The sequence below is a fragment of the Martes martes genome (genome assembly GCF_963455335.1).
Source record: "Martes martes genome assembly, chromosome: 2".
Lineage (NCBI taxonomy): Eukaryota > Metazoa > Chordata > Mammalia > Carnivora > Mustelidae > Martes > Martes martes.
This window is the reverse complement of record NC_137889.1, coordinates 1,640,849-1,660,667: the sequence shown is the minus strand read 5'-3', so window position 1 is coordinate 1,660,667 and position 19,819 is coordinate 1,640,849. Positions and strand designations below refer to the sequence as shown.

Genomic DNA, 19,819 nt, shown 5'->3' with positions numbered 1-19,819 from the left:
ACCAAGAGATGCTCTGGGCACCAGACCGGCTGTAAGGGAAGGGGTGTCCTCGCTCTCCTCCTTCCTTCCCACCCCGGTGCCAAAGGGCCGGCATTGGGAAGAGCGAAGTGGGGGGGCGGTTTGCGAGCACAGACCGCTGTGCTCCCCCTCTTTTCCCCTGCAAGCTCCTGCCTTCACAGAGGGAACGGAAGGGAAGAGCCCTGGACTGGAGAAGAGGTCGAAGTTTGAAAAGAGCCTAGAGTGTCCGGGTGGTGGTAAACGCCTCATCCGTAGGGATCGAGGCTCTCTCAGTAGCTTAACCTGCCCACCGCTGCCAAGATGGCCTGGGGTGGCTGCCGAGTGTGGCAGGGCAGGAACGCACAGAACATCTCCACTCTGAGACCCAGTGTCCTGAGGACCATTTAGCCAACCCAACACCAGATCGCACGTCTTCGGCTCCACGCTTCAGTGTCAGGGAGGACCCGCTGGGACAGCTCGCGGAGCCGTGTCAAGGGCTGGGTCCCACCGGTCCCAGGCAGTGCACATGGAGGTGGGGCTCTGGGAGGTGAGGTGGGATGGACACGGGGAGTGTCCATCCCCAGGACCGGAGCACAGGAGGGCAGATTTCAATTCTCGAGCGGAAGTGGTAGGATACATAGGTCATAAGACGACCTACCGTGCGGAATATGAATTTGTCTGTTTTAGGCAAAGTTGTCTGGGTTCCTGACGAATCACAGTGAGCACCTGCGTGAGTTGATTCATGCACAGATAATGGAGGCCTGGAGAGAAGGCTCCAGTGGGGGGACACGGAACTCTCAGTACTTGCCAGCAGAATCGCCACAGTCGCCCGGAGAGAAAACGGCCGCTACACGTTTGGCCAAAGACTCCAGCGTGGAACACGGGGACTGAAACCACCTTCACAAACAGTGTCCGACGGTCACCGGTGCGAATCAGTGCCATCTTGTACGTGCTTCCGTACCCTGGCAGAGTGGGGGCCGTCTCTGGGATGAGGTGAACAGTGCTCTCACCAAGATTTGTGCTGAGGTCCTAACCCCCAACACCACAGAGCGTGACCTTCTGTCTCTGTGGAAAGGGGGTCGTTGTGGATTGGTCATGAGGATGAGCTCAGTGCCGAGGGCGCCACTCCAGTACGCATGGTCCTTCCAGCCGAGGAGACACCACGCCAGCAGGAGATAGAGGCTGGAGTGAGGAGCTCGCAGGCCGCGGGGCAGGTGGGGCCGCCAGGAGCCGGAGCCGACGAGGAAGGAGCACACCCCAGCGGCTCTGGAGGGGCAAGGCCCGGCCTGCCCCCGGGTTGTGGCCTCCCAGGCCCTCAGCGTGCGGTGCTGCTAAGAGCACGGCAGACTCTACGCTTGGGGGCCGCGAACAGACCCCACACTGCAGGCTGAAAACCAACAGACGCTGACTTCTCACTGTTTGGACAATGGAAGTCCAAGGTCACATCCAAGACTGGAAAGTGCAGATCTGGTCTCTGGAGAGGAACTGGCTCCTGGACGGCCATCTAACTGTGTCCTCACACAGCGGGAGGGGCGAGGGGCTCTCTGGATTCCTCCATAAGGACACTGATCCATTCCTGGGGGCTCCCTCGCGACCTCATCCTTGCCCAGAGGCCCTACCTCCTGACACCAGCACCTTGGGGGTTAGGATTCAACAGATGAACCTTGGGGACACACTCAGCACATAGCGGGCAGCCCCTAGGGAGGTAATACAGATGCTGTCCCCCAAAACATCAACAATGATGCTGGAGTCAGAAGTGATTTCTGAGAGGGCTTCCGGTTTAGAAACGCATCAGACTCATTCGTTGTGCTCTACCAGGGACCGAGGGGCCCTGGCGACACCGACAGACCCCAAGCACCCCCAACGTGGGTACGGTCTCCACGTACTCTCACTCTGTGTGCCTCGTTTGAAACACACTTCCGAGGCACAAAGTGTGGGGGAACATCACCGGGAATGATTTCGCCTCTCTGGCTTTAAAACACATACACAATGATGTTTCCACTCATTGCTGATGTCTAATAAAGCGGCTGAGCATAAATTTATTACTACGGCAACTTTACCACACAAGTCTATTTTGTTTTTATACTCTATTATTATTGGAAAAACAACACTTAGGGATTACGAGAGCCTTAGAACACAATGAAATGGTTTTCAGTATCTCTTCTTATGTCAACACTAATATATGCTTTTGCAAAAATTTAGAAAATATTTAAATGCAAATAAAATTCAGCCACAAATCTACCACACAGGGATGATCATTATTCCCATTTTGATGCCTTCCTGTATCAGATTTCTCTGGCTGTGTGTGATGGGTTAATTTTATGCGTCAACTTGGAGAGGTTATGGTGCCCAGACATTTGGTGAGATAGAAGTTGAGATGTGACTAACAACTAAATCAGTAGACTCTGAGTAAAGCAGACTGCTCTTCAGATTGGGTGGGCCTCATCCAATCAGTTGAGGGTCTTAAGGGAAAAGAATGACCTCCTCAAGGAGAAATTCTGCCTCCACACTGTCTTTTCACTTGAGCTGCACCATCAACTCTTCCCTCAACCTCCAGCCTGCCAGTTTGCTTTGCAGAATTCAGACTTGCTCACTCCAAAATCATGTGAGCCAATTCCTTAAAATCAATCTCTCTCTCTCATCACACACACATACACACACACACACACACGCCCCCTATTGGATCTGTTTCTCTGGAGAATCTGGCTAATACACTGGATCAGTACAAACGTAGAGGGTTAAGGCAACACTCACGTCCTAGCTCACACTAGAACTGCAGGTCAAGTCCAGCACATGGGGCTGGGTCCTCTGCTCACAGGCTCACAGACGGACATTATAGTGCCAGATAGCCCGAGACCTCATCTGCAGGCTTCTGTGGGTTGTTGGCACTACCCAGTTCCTCATGAATGTAGGAAGGAGGTTCCCCTTTCTTGTTGGCTGTTGAGCTCCAAGAGGCCTCGTGGAGCCCCTTCCATGTGGACCCCCATCTTTGAGTCATGAAAGGCTTTTCCAATCTTTCTCCTGCATCAAATCTCTGGCTTCCCTTTCTGCTACCACCAGATAAAACTGCTCTTCATAAGTTCATGTGATGAGGTCCAGCCCCCTGGATGACGTCCATTTGCCATATAGAGTCACATGCCTGAGAGAGGGGTTTGTCATGGTAAGTACTAGCCCCAACCACTCTCACCACAGAAGAAAGTCATCTTAGGCTTCTGCCCACCACACAATCTTTGCAGTTTTTGCTATGAATATTCCAATGTTGGGGCTTCATGGGGTACAGAAATCTCATAAACACTGTAACCATTTTGTTATACAATGAAAAATCTTTGTAAATATTTTTTATTGATTACAAATAAGTGAATCTATCATTTTGTATGTTGATGGATGCTTACTGTTTCTAATTAATTCTTTACTACAAATAATAGCAAAGAATTAGAATTTCTTCTAGGACTTTTTTTTTTTAATTCAATCTTTTATTGGAAGTTGACTATTTCCTTAGGATCCCATAAGTGGAACAAATATAAAGGTTTTTGATATGCACTGCCAAACTTTCCAGTGGAAGAGATTAAAAAATTTTTTTATCCTAATGAAAACACTTACTTCAGAAACAATTTAGTTCATCAAAACTTCAGTTTTTTAACTGTGAAAATTATTTCTGTAATTTTTCATTGTGTAGATTTAGGTGCCTAGTTAATGCCCTAGCAATGTTTACATTTACTTATTCATTTATTTATTTGATAACTATCTTATTTATATTCTCCACCCTTAACACACACCTATTCATTGGATGAATGAATGAATGAATTCATATGTTATGTAAGATACATCAAAGAAGACAATGAATTCCATAGAACACATTCTCTTCACTACATTTGGGGGCAGCCCATGCAGAAAGACTCACTGCTGCTTCAAGTTCAGTGTTGGGTTCCATGGTATTTAATTTTGCCCCAAACCTTACAGATTTGCCTCCGCTCTATTCTCTTCATTCAGCGTGTTCTCTGGAAATAGGCTTTCAACAACTGGTGGATTCTGACTCATTAACAGAAACGCTCTCTGCTTGTTACAGGAGTAGCAGGGCTGCTGGCACGCTGCTGGACAGTTTGAAGTCTATGAAAGTGAAGAGACTGACTTGTGTTCAGAGAATGATGCTTTCAACGCCCTTCAGTGTTTAAAGGTGGACAACTCTGTCCATTACGCTGTCAGAGCTCTGTCATAAGGTGTGAGAACTGAGAGAACACTTCAGTTGCCTAGCAGGAAGGCACACATCAGGGTTAGACGAACAGCCGAAAAGTGCACAAAAATAGCTCATGGGTAGCCTGAAGAGTGATAAAGTGCCTTTTGCAGCTTTGAGAATTAGTGCGAGTGACTTGACTTCTGGGGAAATTGAGAGCTCGTTTAATCAGAAATGGGAACAAATGGGGAAAAAAGGAAAAATGATAATATTTTATGTATATCTCTAAATCTAGTTCCCTGCCAAAAGAGCTAAAAAGGAAATGTGACTAATATTAAAGATATTAAAGATAAAGAATATCACACATTATAAAATTCTAAAAAAAAGTAATTAAAAGGAAGAAAAATAATTAATAGTGGTTCTATTTATCCTAGCAACTGTGTCTTTCCTTCAGTTAATTCATTCCATCTTGATCAAAGTGGAGATCAAAACAAAATTGCAGAATATCTACAAAGTAGTAAGGATGAAAGCATCATATCTTATCAGAGGAGATGCAGTAAAAGATACACTCTTAGGAATATTCATAGTCTAAACTCCCTCACTAAATAGACAATCAGCTGAAAAATGAGGGAAATAATAATGGATCTAAGGAAATAAAAAGAAATTAACAAAAGCATAAATTGATTTAATGAATAAGAAAACAGGAAAACAGGAAAATAATAGAAAGTTGACAAACGAATAAAGAGCTGATTGCACAATCTGGCTCTTACAATGCCACATCCCAGAAGCCCACCCTCCTTTCTCAAGATGGCCCCAATGCTGATGGACTGTTGTAGCCTAAGGTATGTCCCCAGCAAGCCAATCTGTAAGAACATCCTAAGACCCTCCGTCCTGAACTTGAATGGTTTCTAGAGATGCATGGATTGGCAATGGATTTCTGCAAAGGGACCAGTATTTGGGATAAGGCCACACTGTCTAAATAAGGAGATTCTCAACCCTATTCTTCAGAAGTATGATCTTTCTAAGATAGTGTCATGTTATGTTTTTAGGGAACAGGGCAGTTGGACAGGCTCAACAGAATGCCTACCCCTCAGGCCTATACAGAGGTAGAGAATGAGACTATTCCTGGGTTAAGGGCATAAGTGAACCCATTAATAAAACTAATTTGGAGTTACTGCCACACCAGTCAGATACTTCTCGGCCATACTGACAAAGGTGAAGATTCAGAGGCAGACGTGCCCCGAGAGTTCCCCGATGCTGCTACCCTGGCCAAGAGCCGGGCTGGCAGCTGCACAATCACAGAGAAATACCTTCTTTGCGACATTCTACACAGTAATGAAAACTCAGAGGCGATCCCCAAGCGATAAAGTAATGACAATAAATTGGAGTCCATCTACTCACCGACACCCAGACAAGCACAAGGACGATGTGCTCAGTGGATAGGTGTGCCGTGAGGGAGGCACATCATGGCTGTGTGCCAGGACTTTGACCACCCTGACCTTCAGCCTCAGGGGTTACGTGTGGGAACGTGCTATGCTACACAGAAAGGGAAGTCAGGGTGCAGATGGGACTGAGGCTGGCGGTCACCCGACCCAGAGGTGGGCAGAGCCCCCCGGATCATCCAAGCAGGCCCAGTGTCACCACGTGAAGTCTTCAAAGCAGAGAAAGGCACAGGGAGTCAGAGGTACAACGGCTGAGATGAGGCAGGAGAGGCTGGGGAAGGGGAAGGGATCCTCTGCCACACGTGGTCTTGAAGACAGGCTGACACATGCGTGCGGGGGCCCACAGAGACTCAGCTGACGGCCAGCAGAGATAGGGGCCTAGTTCTAAGGCTGGGACAAGGAGACAGAACCCCCACGCCGTTCTCTCAGAAAGGAACGCAGCTCTGCTGACCCATCAAGTTAGCCCCAGAAGACCCATGTTGGGCTTCTGACCCATAGGGCCCAAAGAATCAGACGATAAATCTGTCTTATTTTAAGCTACTAAATTTGTGGTAGTTTCTTATGATAGCCATAAAAACCTAAAGAATGGTGGGGAGAACTAAAGGAAAGGACATTAGAGTAATACGTACAGTGTGGTCTCACTTTTAAGAATAGGTACACGTATACACTTGTGTGCAAACAAAAATGTCTAGACAGCGCAAAACCATCAGCAACGGCTGCTCCCAGAGACATGGCAATGGAAGAGACAGGATGACGTTCCACTTCATATAATTCTGTGTTGTGTTAGCTTTTTACTGCAAGTATAAATAATTGTGCAGGTTAAAATCAATTTAATCACGAATTTAATTAACAGATGGATGGTGTATCTGAGGCCAGCCCCATACCGTGCGGACACCACTCTTGGCCAGGTTGTGAGGGCTCAGGGTCCCCCGGAGAATGTCTTGCTGCACAGGACCACCCAGGCCCACGTTCCTTGTCTGCACGTGCACCGGCATCGTCGGTTAAACAAAAGCGCGTGTTCCGGAGATTCCGGATTTAAGCGCGCGGTTTCCGTAACAGGACGGGACAGGCACTGCCGCAGCCCGGGGCCGACGGCCGGGACGAGCATGAGCGAGCGAGAGAAGGCAGGATCCGAGCAATAAGACCGGCTGCAGACGAGCTCGCGCAGTGAAACACTCGGAATAGAGAACAAGTGGACAGAAGAAACAACCCGTGAAATTTCGAAAGAGCAATTTTTCATGAGCCTTTCTTCCTTACTTAGTTTTTGATTTGACTTTTCAAAACAACTTTTGCTTTTAAAGATTTTATTTATCAGAGAGAGAGCGCGAGAGCGAGAGCACGCACACAAGCAGGGGCAGCTGCCGCAGAGGGAGACGCAGGCTTCCCACGGAGCAGGGAGCCCGATGCGGGACTCGATCCCAGGCCCCAGGGCTCGTGACCTGAGCCGAAGGCAGATGCCTCACCGGCTGAGCCCCCCGGTGCCCCCTGACGTGACTTTACAAACATCGGAAGAAGGAAAAGAATCCGAGTGCGACTGGATCAGGGTGCACTGAAGACACACGAGCCGAGCCGGGGTAGAGCGCTAGGAGCCTCCCAGACAAACACGATAGATGAGGACGCGTGGGGACGGTCCTTGCACGTCCACGAGAGGAGAGGAACAGGCAGCGACGTCGAGTGTGTGCCCCCTCTTTGTGGGCTCGCAGCCCACTTGGGCGAGGACCTGGGGCCCTGCAGCCGGGCGCCCCGCCTACCTGTGCTCCGACAGCGCCCTCTGGTGAGAGCCTCGGGGCTCCCGGGGAGGTGGGAGGTGGGAGGTGGGGCTCCCGCAGGGACAGAGAGCAACCACCCGCCCTCCTCTGCTGAGCCCGAGATCCACAGGTCGGCAGCAGCGGAAGCCGCGAGCCTCCTCCACACGCGTGCGGTGCCCGTGAGCGGAAGAGCTGCCCGGGTGCGGTGTGGGGCATTTCCAAGGGGCCTGGCAACTGGTCCTTTCGGGTCTAATGTAAAGAGGGTCAGGAATCGGGTGGATGTGAATCAGCTTTACACGTGGTTTTTAAATTGATGATCTTATTTTTAGAATCTTCAGAAATGACGCTTTTACTGGTGCCCTTAACAGCAGCTCCTTAATCAAGCGGTTAGCGGTGACTCCTGAGAAGTCATTCACGAGAAGCTCGTCCTGCTCACTCACTCCGTGAATGCGGAGCACAAGGTGCTACACGACGGAGAGACATGACAGTGACACATGACCCATCTCTTGCCCTCGCGAGTACACAGGTGATCGTGGGGAGCTAACAAGTGGCAGCGTAAGCAGGGGGCGCTCAGGGAGCACACTGGGGGGGTGTCTGACCCAGGGAGACTCCCAGGAGGAGGCGGTCCCGAGCTGAGCCCCGAAGGATGAGCAGGAGCACGGCAGTGCGGGGGTGCTGGGAACGGATGCACATCCGGAAGAGGGAGTTGCTCAGGAGGGCTGGAGTGCACACCTCACTGTTCGGACACGGTGAGAAATAAGGCCTCACAGGTTGCTGGGGTTGGATGGGGACCAGCCTGCCACACCACTCGGCTCCAAACTGGGTGGTCAGAGCTGGCAAGTGGAGGGGGAGATCGGCACAGGGTTCGAGAAGCAGGGCTTAGAGCTGCCGTTTGAGAGACGGCAGGAGCTGCGTGGTCTGACGGAGGCTGTGAGCCCCAACCACAATGGAGTCCCAGGATCAGGAAACAGCAAGCAGCCAAGATCAATGACGCTGGAAATGAAGACGTTGGCTTTGAGGGACCCCGTCACCCTTCCAGGTGGGTCCTGAATATTCCGCACGCCCTGTGATTGCTTCCAAAGGCTTCTCAGGGCGACTCCACCACGTCTCAGACGTAGACCTGACTCCTCCCTGGTAGCTGAGTAGTCTGACCATTTGTCATGGACCAGGGGCTTCCGGGACACCCACAGAGCAACTACCCAGCTAAGCCACACGACTAGGTTACTCTGGAGGAAAGGGGAGCTCCCTTGTCCTAGGGCAGGCTCATGAGCCAGCAAGGACACCTGAGCCCATCTTCTGGGGCGGGTCACCCGGTAGGCGGGCAGGCAGGGTTCTCTTCTGATCCTCCTCTGGACCGCCTCCCCCGACCGGCCAGCCAAGCGGGAGGGAGCAGGTGCTGGGAGCAGCTTGTGTCTCATGTTGCCTGGATACGCACTCACCAAAAAAGAGAACCGAGGCAGACCTACGCTCCCGTCTTCCTGTCCCAGAATAAAGTTAGTCTCTCGGCACAGACGAGCTGCTCGCACAGATCCTTGCTCTCAGCTCCCATCCTTTGGTTTTGCAAGACGCCGTGTTTCCAGCTCTGGTTGGGCGGCTGGATCTGACGGCGCCCCCACTCTTGGCGCAGGTCTGTGAGTTCTGGCAGATTCTGGAGTCACGACCGAGGCGCGGAGCTCCTCCGTTCTCTGCTGGGGCGCCCGTGCCTGCCGCTACGGGACGGTTTCAGCGCACCTCGGAGAGCTCCTTTGATACAAGGACGTGGCCCCGCGTGCGGGCGGGGGTCTTCCCGCTCTGGTTCGGGTGACCCAGCACTCCCTGCACGTCCTCGCGGGAGGCCGCTCCCGCCGTCCTGCCTCCGGGCTCACGAGGTTCTTCTCTCGGGGCTTGGAGGGTGTCACTTCCTTGTCACTTTCCCGGCTCCAACCATTTGTAATGACAAGTCGGCCCCAAGTCTTCGTTCCTCTGTATGTAACGGGTTTTTATTTTTCTCCAAACGTCCTCAAGCGTTTCTCGTTATCCTTGGTTTCTGGCAGTTTGAATACAATGTGTGTACATACGAGTGAGGTTCTGTCTCTCGTATTTACCTTTCTTGAGACTTTCTGAGATTCTTCCGTCCGTGATTCGGTGTTTCTGTCGTCTTTGGGGCATCCACAGGGATCGGATCTGGAACGACCCTTCGGTCCCGCCCGCCCTCGGTTGCTCTCAGGGGCCCCGCTCCGCGTCCGCTGTGGCGGGCGCCCCCCGCCCCAGCTCCTGCGTGTTCCTTCCCACTTCCGCTCCCCCCACTTTTCTTCTCTGAGTTTCTGTTCGGTAACTTCTACGGACCCACCTTCAAGTTCACGGGTGTGTTAACGGAGTTCACCGATGAGCTCCTCAGCAGGGGCCTCGCTCCTGACGTGAGGTCCGTCTGCTGTATTTCCGTCCGCCTTTCTTCCACTTCTCACCTCTCTGCTGGCCCCGCGGTTACGGACGCGTCGTCCCCTCTTCCAGCAGGCCTCCTGCCACGTGAACCAGGCATCTGGGGGGTCTCTCTGACGGCATCATGGTCCCTGTCCGCTCCGTCCTCTGGGTTGCTCTGTCTCTGGAGAGCGGCTTTTGTTTCCTTTTACTCTGAAGTTTGCTGGGGCGCTGGTCCTCCGTGCAGAACGGCAGAGACCGAGGTAAGGGAGGTTTGTGTTTGGGAGTGGACACACCCCGTGTTCTTCGGGACTGAGATCCTGCCACGGTGGCCGATGGTTTGGGGTGACGGTTAGGTGTTCGCTGCAAGGCTTGGCCGCGGGCAGCCCTGTGCCCCATTCGCGAGTGCTCTTCCTGCCCCTCCCAGGGGAAGGGCAGCCATTCAGTACTGGGTTAAGATCAGGGCCTAGGACTGGGGGGCAGAGGGTTTTCCTCCCTCTTTCCCCGCAGGTTTACTCATGCCCCCTCGAGTGGGTGATGGCCCTTCTCCATAGGAAGGTGTACAGGCAGGGGTCCCAGGGGTGGGGACCTTCCCTGCAGGGGTAGGGGGCATCTGCTGGACAACTGTCCCAGCAACCTGGGTTGAAGGGCTCTCTCCGGCTCCAGCCCCCTTCCTACCCAGCACAGGGCCGTTGAGGGGCACATGCGGGCCTGCGCTTGCCCCGTGGGTCTGGGGCTCCCAAGGATCCACCCAGGCAGCCTTCACGAGCTTCCGAGCCGTCCCCGCCACACCCTACTCCGCGTGGGGCAGCCCTCGAATCCTAGCCTTCTGGAGCCCCCTGGGGTGCCCTGCAGCCTCGGCCCTGCTGCCTGGGGGGCTCATGCCATGTTGTCTGGCCTTTCCCCCCCCCCCCGATGTCAGGGAGGCACCGCCGGGCATTCTGGCTGTCCGCGCCCCAGGCGGAGCTGGAAGCGTCACCCACTGCTTCGCCGGACGCCGTCCTCTGGGGATTTGTGAAGATCCCTGCTGTGCCGCCGGCCGCCCGGTGTGCAGCCCCACGGACGCACGGTCTGTTTGGTGCCTTTGCTGCCCTAAAGAACCGCGCTGTTCCACAGGTGCGTGGACAGCACACCCGTGTGGTGAAGGCGTTCGCCCGATGTGGAAAAGTTACCCAGCAGGCTTCTGCCCTCGGCCCCCGCCGCATCTACTTCCTCTCACTCCTTAGACCAAGCTGCCTTCATTAGTTTCTTGTGTGTTCTTCTGTTTCTTATGCAATACAAAGTGATACGAATTTTCTTACTTCCCCGTCTGCATTATACAGAAAGTGACATGCTTTATAATGTTCTATGTTTTGCTTTTTAAAATTAACATAATCTGGATCTCGCCGCTTGAAGCCATGTGAGTCTGACTGGTGTTGATAGCCATGTCGTGTTCTAGAACAGTCTATGACTATATTCTGGGGTCTGCATGTCTATTACTCAGTCAGCCCCGTAGCAGTGGACTGAGGGGTGGATTCTGACTGTCCCTAACAGTGTTGTAATGAACAGGATTTTGCCCATATCCCTCCTTACAGGTGCAGGTGCATCCGGGGCACAAGTTCCCTGAAGTGGGACCCAATGCCTACTGCTGGGCGTCCAGGTGACTGACAATGTCTCATGATGATCCACGACAGAGTAAACATCACTGGATTTTGTACATCTTTGTGTGCTTTTCAGGAATTTCTTTAAAATAAGTTCTTACACTTCTCGTTTTAAATGGTATGCTAAAATACTCTCCAGAAAGTTTTAATAATTTTTAAGATATGTGAATAATCATTTTCTGGTCTTTATCCATATTTATATTGTATTTTTTTTCTTATTGATTTGTAAGGCATTTCTCTACATGGTAAGAACATAAACGTGTGACTGAAATGATGAAACATTTCTCCAGGTCTCAATTATTATTTTATCTTGGTGACGGTACTTTTAGCTTGTTGGTTGGTTGGTTTGCTTTTACTACAAATAAGTTTTTAATTTTATGAATTCAAATCTGTCCTTATGCTGTAGCTTCTCAATGTGGAATAATGTTTGCATATGTCTACTCCATCTGAAAATCAAGGAACATTCACATGCACGCATGCGTGTACAAGCCTATGCACACAGCACATACACACATTCATGTGTCAGTGTACACATACATATCATATGATACACACATATCGACACGAGTCTTTTTTTTTTAAAACAGGATTCACACTGAGCATGGAGCCCAACGCAGGGCTCAAACTCATGGCCCTGAGATCAAGACCGGACCCGAGATCAAGAGTCACTCACTTAACTGACCGTCCCAGGCTCAGTGCACCAGCACGGTTCTTAGATCTCCTCGCCATCTGAGTTTATCTTTACATATGAAGTTCTTAAAATAAGTCCTCCTTCCTCTATAAATTTAAAATACCTCCTTCCTGGGAGATGACTCAGAGATGTTCAGAATTATTAGAGCTTTGACTTCTCAATTCAACTAAGCAGAAAAAAGAAGAAAAAAAGAAACAAACCCTCAAAGGCCCCCAAATGAAATCAGTCAGTCTACCTTCCCTAATAATCAGAAACGAATTCTGCAAATCCAGGACCTCTAATACAAATACACAAGCTGATTTAAAAACCTGGCACATCGGATGCACAGTCACTGGAAATCTACCTTTCACCTGTAGTCATTCCAGCTGGCGTCTGCATGTGGCCGGCGTCTGTCCCAGGTGTGGGTCTGATCGTCCAAATGAGCACTTAGTCCAGGAAAGCACCGTGACACATGTGCGGGATTTCGGCTGTTTGCGTCGGACTCTTCTTTTGAGAGTGAAGCTTTCCCCTCACTTGCTAATCGGGAGAAGGCAGTGAGGTGAAGGCAGGAGTCCTCATCTGTACAAAAAGGACGTCTGTTCAATTATTAATGAGAGGACGGTTTTTTTCCTGGTTAACAGCAGAAAGGAAAGACTGTGTTCAATAGAATCACCGTTGCAAGAGGTCACGCATTTTGAAGGAGAAAATCTGCATTCTTTACAGAAGGGATTTCGTATTCGATGGCATAGAAGGACTGACAACAGCCAATTAGAGATCCAGTTTTCTTCCAGGTCTTCAGCCCCGCAGGTGGAAAATGAGGGGCTGGTCCAGTTCATCTTCTCTGTGCACTTACTGCGACGGGGAGCAGCATACGGGTCCTGAGGTTTCGGTGCACCGTGTGACAGTTCAGAGATAAGAGCGTAAATCCAGTCCTGCCACGTTGGAACTGAAGTGTAACTACCACGTCGTGTTGCTGCTTTTTTTTTTTGCATTCTTAAATACTGTTGCCAGAAGTCGTCCGTGCATACCAGAGGAGCACAAAACCCAGAGGGGGTCAGCAAATGGGAATTCTTACTTTTAGATCCTGAATCAGTCTGTCACCTGGAAACATCTGTCAGCCACCCCCTCCTGGGGAGGTTCTATGGTACAGACGGGGAACACGCTCAGGGCCCTGTGAGATCAGAGGACTTCAGTTACATTTTAAATGCAACTTAAGAACTATGAGTTTTACTTCATCTTTGGGTGTAGAACAAACTCTAGAATACAGAGGGTCTGCTGACGTAATCGGCCACACACGTCACATACAGCGGGCCCAGGGGCCTGCACACCTTCCTGCAGCAGCGCCGAGCAGGTGCGAAGCGACCACAGGCAGGGGGACCACAGATGGGGGACTGGACCGCAGGTGGTGGGACCACAGACGGGGGACTGGATCGCAGGTGGGGGGACCACAGGCGGGGAGACCACAGGTGGGGGGACAATAGGCGGGGAGACCACAGGCAGGGGAACCCAGGCGGGGGACCGCAGGTGGGGGTACCACAGGCGGTAGGACTGGGGTGATGTGATGGACAGGTGTGTCGTACAGCCACCTGTCTGTTCTGCAGAGCCTGGTCTGCTCATCTGGGAACCCGCACCAACCCCCTCATGGTTTCTTGCCAGCTCCTCTGACCACATGGTGATGATATAATGAAGTACTCCTTCCTTCCCCTGTAATGCCCGCTGGTCTCCGCAGGCACAGTCCTGCCATCCTCTGGCAAACACGCTCACTCTGGGCACGGGGTTAAAATCACTACTTTCATGTCAAACCCGTGGTCACTTCTGGGATGTTCTGCATCTCCCTTCTCCGAGCTGGCGTCGTGCTGCATGAAATGGGCAGAATTATAACTTCCCTGAGTGAAGAGTCGAATTTCTGTGGTGTCACTTAAGATGAAAATAAATGAAATCACGTTGGAATGTATAAAATTCTAACCCGAAGTAAAATGGGGTCCGACGCTGACAGGCAATGATAGTAACAACATGATGACGTATCTCCCATCACGTCACCGTGTTTTCAACACGTTAGCCCCAGAGAGTGACTTCCGGGAGGTCCACGCAGCCGGCCAAGCAGCAGAGGGCCCCTGCTGGGCACGGCCCCATGGGGACTCCTCACAGGGCACCGCCCTTCCCGTTCTGTTTTCTCCAGGGCTCGGTCAGGTGTGGGAGTGAGAATAATTTGCTCACAGAGCTCTGTGCCCCGACGCCAGCTGGAAGGACAACAGAGTGACGGGGCTGGATCTGGACCGGGACCAGTGGTGGGCACCACGGGGCTGTCCATTCCCCCACTTCCACCGGCCCTCAGAACCATCAGCGCGTGGACGGTCAGGATCTGCATTACGACGTTAAGTGACCTTGGTCTCTTCCTCACTCTGGGGCTTGGGAGGCAGTTCCCGGTGTCCCGGGTGATGGTGTGGGTTCTCCTAAGGCTGCCTTGTGAGCCGTGCCCCTGGGCTCCTGGTATGTGGCCCCGGGGTGGCCGGGTGAGGGGGTGCGAGGGATGGGAGGGTCTCCTCTGCCCACTGCGGGGTGACATGAGCTCAGTGTGGTGAGGACAGCTCCAGGACGGGCACACGGGATGCCGTGGGAGTGCTCCCCAATGGGGGGGGGTGGCAAAGAGGGGATGCAGGGGACTCATTAACACAAAAATCAAGTTTTTATTTGGAAACTACCGGATCCCTGTTCACCATTGAAACACAGCTTTTCTTCTTCTTCTTTGTTTTTTTCTTTCATGTTGTTTGCTTGAAACGTACACACTCGGGACAAGAGTCACAAGCTTTCAAAAAGTCAGATAAGGTCTGTTGCCACATGCCCAGGGGCCCCGAGCCCTGGACCGTGCGTGAGTGTCAGCAGCTTAACCCCCAGGGCCGCGGAGCGGGCAGCTTCCTGGGTGTAGCTGTCCTTAGGGAGGGCGATGGTCATTCCTGATGCGCATGTGGGACTCTGCAACCCAGGGGAAAGATGGGGAGGCTGGCAGCCAGTCTGCTGCCCCCCCTTGGGGTGGAGGTCAGGTTCATGGCCGGGCGGCTCTGCTTCTGACATCCCGCAGGACCGCGCTCTGGGAACACCTGATTCTTTGCTCATCCACACCTCCCGTCCCCGGCATCCCGCCAGCCCATCGACGCTGTCCTGAGTGGCTTTGTTCCAGTCGGACCTGATGAGTATCCCTGACTGTCCTCCCCTCTCCGTGTGGGGCAGAGCGGGCACACGTGTGCAGTGAGGGGACCACGGCGTTCCCAACCTGATTGCTGTGCAGTTGAACTGAACCCGGCAGCAGAGACATGGTTGGCCGTCGTGAAGAGTGACATCCAGCTGGATTTAAAATCAGAATGGTGCGTCTTGCGCGCTGCCGCTAACGCCTACGTGGTGGTGTTGGGAGAAGCTCCACGGTTTTGCCTATGGCCGTGCGCACCAGGCACAGGGCGGGTGCCACAGAGACCACGGGTTACGGGGACTGGTCTGTGCAACAGCGGGGAGTGCAGAGACGCGGATCCGGGGGCAGAAGCTTCACGGTGGAAGAAACGTCATGGGGACAGGGGCCACTGCGGGGGGTGGGGCCAGAGCGCTCATGTGTGGCGACCCCCGAACAGCACCGGGTGCAGGCGTGGGCCCACTTCCATGTGGGCTGTTTTCCATAAATACAGCGTGGGACTGTAAAGGTCCTTCCTCTGCCCTAACACCCCATGACGTCCAAGGGTCAACCCTACACGCAAAGTGAGTGGCAGGGACCAGACACACAGCAATGCGGGCATGAGAACCGTGTTTTCAAGTTCATGTTAACAGTCTACTTCCCAAATGGTTGTCCTTGCTTGTACTTTAGAAAGTAGTTAAATCCATCAGCGCCCTGTCTCAGGACAACAGTGTAAGCACGCGCTGTTGTACCCGTACAGGCCATCCCCCAGCCCTGAAAAACCCCTGCCGCCTACGAATGCACTTAGAAGGTTTTAGTGCACAAGACACGCCCGGCAGTGATTTCCGCACACGCACGCGCGTTCCCACCACGACGCTCCCGGTGGAAGGTGCTGCCGGCATCGCGGCCGGCACGGACGGGTCCCACCGGCTACGACAGTGGCTTTACTGAGCGGATGTGGAAACCACCCAAGTAAATAACCAAAGGTCTGTTTTTTCTAAAGCTCTTGAAAACTGATGGGCCCATATCTACTATTTGCAACTCAGACACCGAGGGTGGCCCCGATGGGCCTTGTGTGCACGGGGAAGACAGGAGGGCGGTCTTACGTTTGGAGGTCTGCCAGCGGCCTGGGTCCCATGGGCTTGAGCAGGGGCTCTGGCCGCATGGCCGCTGTGGGGGACGTCTTGGGGCTGGAGTCGGACTCCGCGCTCTCCTCGTCGCCCATGGCTTTGATGTAGCTCCCGCTTCGCATTCTCCTGCAGGGGATCTCCTCGTCCTTGGCGCCCGTGGGGTACCCTGCCCACTCGTCTTGTGGCACCTAGGGGAGAACAGACACACACATGCATCAGGTGTCAACAAGAAGCCCGGGGCTCCTCAGGGACACAGACCCTCTGCGGTTCCGGGAAGACACACTCCTTACGGCTGACGTGAGGAGTGTAAGACGGAAGCTTGCTGGCGTAGTCACTCAGATCCCAAAAGGACACTCATGTCCAATTACTGTTTTGTCCCCATCATAAAAGTGACAGTTAAACATGGAAAAGTGACAAAATGAGAGGAACGCCGGAGGGAAAAAGCCACTTGTAGTCCCAGCACCTAGAAAACAACACTGCTCATGTTTTAGGTTTATTTCCTTCTGGCATAAAAGAAAATTAAAATTGTCTTTGAGAAGACTGGGGTCGGGGAAGAGCTCCCCAGGGCAGGGAACAGGACAGCAGCAGCAGAAGGGGAGAGCAGAGGGGAAGACAGGCTGTGTGCTGGGGCTTCACACTGGGGGTGGTGGAGCTCAAGGGGCGTTGGTGTGCAGATCCTGGGCACTCGGGCACAGGCTCCACAGGCCCCCCTCACACCGCAGGTCCCAGGCTCTGGGCCACGCTCCCAGCCTGATGGAGACTGGGACCACAGAGCTGGAGGCAGGTGAGCACCTGGTACTCACCCGCCACACCCAGGACCTGAGCTCCTCACTCGACAGGAAGCAAGAGGCATGGGACTAGCCCAGCGCCTGCTGCCCCCAGTGGTCCCGCTCCCGGCTGCCCGGGGCTGAGGGCTTCGCAGCTCTGCACGGCCGCGGGCGGGCTCTGGGGGACCTTGACCCCTTCAGGCAAAGTCACATTTACAAAAGCAAGACCACGCCGCAGGCAGCACTGGGTGCAGAGAAGCTCCCCGTGTCCGTGGCACAGGTCCCACCCCGCGCCCAGGCAAAGGGCCCCCATGCCGTGGTCTTCCTGCTGTAGGTGACAGAGAAAGAAAAGGACAGAATCCCACACGGGAAGCGTCTCCAGGGCTGGCACTTTCCTGTCACGAAGGGTCTGGATGCTTACGCGTTCTCTGTGGCACACCCCGTGGGAGGCCTCCCTCCCTGCACTGGGCTGAGCACCCCGCCAGGTTCTGCACGCCTGTGGCGACCTTTTACTTCTCTCCTGAAAACGCAGACTGTAGCCTGGCTCTGGCAGACGGACAACAGCCGCGTGGTGGCCCAGCTCCTCCGCGGACCCGGTAAGCTCTACCTGCCAGCCAGGACACGGCGTGGCAGGCGCCAGCGTCTAGACCTTGGGAAGCCCTGCAGTCCCTGTGGGGATGGTGTCCATGGACCCTGTCGACACTCTCCTGAGTCCACACAAGGTCCTGGAGCCCCAGCGGGAACATGCAGTGTAGCCGACCCCGACGCCACGATGTGGTATGGAGACTTCCAGACAGTCATTCAGCTGTGTCCACGTGGCACTGTGCGGTGAGCAGACCCAAGCAGGCCGGTCCCGTGGGCTGCACACCAGCGCGTAGCTGGGTGGCCCCCGTGGCCACGGGAAGGCTCTGGGGGACCTCTGGCAGGTATCGCTGTGCTCCTTGCGCCCTGATGTCCCGTGTGGGTCTCCACGCAGGTGTAGACAGGAACGAGGCCACGTGCATAGCGCAGGAGATCCTGTTCACAGCCTCTGGCCCCGAGACGTGGCTTCTGGGAAGGTGTCCTGAGACGGTGAGCTGTGCTGCCGGTGCTGGTGACTCACGGTGACCGATGCGTCATGGTCACAGGGGAAACCCGGAAGGGGTCCTCAAGGAGGTAGCTTCAGTTCTCACCAAAGTCACACAACAGGTGCTGCTCAGCCCCCAAAAATAATTGTGCAGAAGAATACGTATTTAGCCACGGAAAGAGGTTCGGGGGAGAAAGCAATTTTTAACGTACCGTCTGCACTCCATTTTCTATACTTTAAAAATAGACATGCTTGCAGGATGCACAGAAACACAGCTGGGAGGGTGTGGGACAGGGTCAGCGCTGGACGGGCGACGATGGGCTCCCCGGTCCGGTCCCCTCACACGTCCATTTCCTGAAGTTTCCATCTGGAGCTTGCGGCACTATTGTGGCAGATGATAAACTTATTTTTAATTTAAGAAAAATCAGTTCTCAGTGACAACACCTCTCAGTAGAGGAGACACAAAATACTTGTGACTTAATGGAGGCAGAAGACACAAGTACAGAGGGAAAAGCGAGGGGTCAGGGGAATCCGTGGCCAGAGAGGGTGTCTGGAGAGGCTTCCTGGAGGAAGGGCCCTGGGCTCTGACCCACTTGCATTGGGCGGCAGGCAGGCAGGCGCGGCAGCGCAGGCTCCCAGTCCCCGGGGCCACTGAGGAGGAGGGGCCCCTTCTGGTGACAGCTCTGGGGAGGAGCCGGGAGGCCGGCTGGGGACAGATGGGAGAAGGGCCATATGCCACAGAGACACACTCCTCTTGGCAGCTTTAGGAAATTCTTGTGAATTAACAGTGTTTCCATTAAAAACAAAAAACAAAAAACAAAAAACCTACAGAGGTTTTTCCACCCCCCCCCAGCAGCCGGTGAATTAACTAACCAATGAGACCAGCTTGTATTTTTGCTGTTACTGATTTAAGAAGCCAATTCGCAGTCTCCAACGAAAGAAATTTCAATAGCAAGAGAGTGTGAAGCGGAGTCCAGTGCAGGCCGTGAACACCGAACCCAAAGCATGTGCCTCCAGCCCAGCAAGAGAACGGAAGAGCCACACCAAGACGCCTCGAGGCTTCCGTCCGTGGGTCCTTCTGGTGCACCGCGGCATCAAAACCCTGCAGCGGTTGCACCCTCGTGGCCGACGCACCATCCCAGACATCATGACGTGGCTCCAGGTTTCCAGTGAGCCAGTACGCAGATGACTTTCTCTTAAGAAGAGCCACCAGCCTCTGCAAATCCAGTGACCATCGATGCCCCTAATTACCTCCCTGCATATCGTGATGACGGATATCTGTAATTTCCAAGTGGGTGTCTCCCTGGGGTTGACTTTGGTGCCCGTTTTGGTGCATCCCATTTCTTGCTGCAAGGATATGTCAATGCCGTGGGTTCGAGTGTGCGCCCTCTCTCTCAAGCAGCAAGGCACCGGCGGACGAGACCGCCTCCTGCGATAACATTCTCTGTCCGGTGGGGAGATCAAGAAGAAAAACAGCCAGCAGCACCATGCTTCCCGCAGGGAAATGTCTCCTTCCTTCATGCAACATGTGTGTTGTTTTGAGTGCACACCGCGTGCATTTGTCACTGTGGATGGAACTGACAGCCGGACAGCCGGGCCTCTGCGTCCCGGATTTGCATGGTAAAGGACAA

General features: G+C 53.3%; 1 protein-coding gene across 1 annotated transcript in view; it reads right to left on the bottom strand.

Annotated features, from left to right (window-relative positions):
- Positions 1-19,819, bottom strand: part of DLGAP2 (DLG associated protein 2) — a gene marked incomplete at its 3' end in the record, with an annotated part of 768,810 nt that overhangs the window by 82,954 nt on the left and 666,037 nt on the right. The window contains exon 7 of the mRNA XM_080794969.1: positions 16,332-16,543. Coding sequence (XP_080651095.1) covers positions 16,332-16,543 — 212 coding nt within the window. The remainder of the gene's footprint in view (positions 1-16,331; positions 16,544-19,819) is intronic.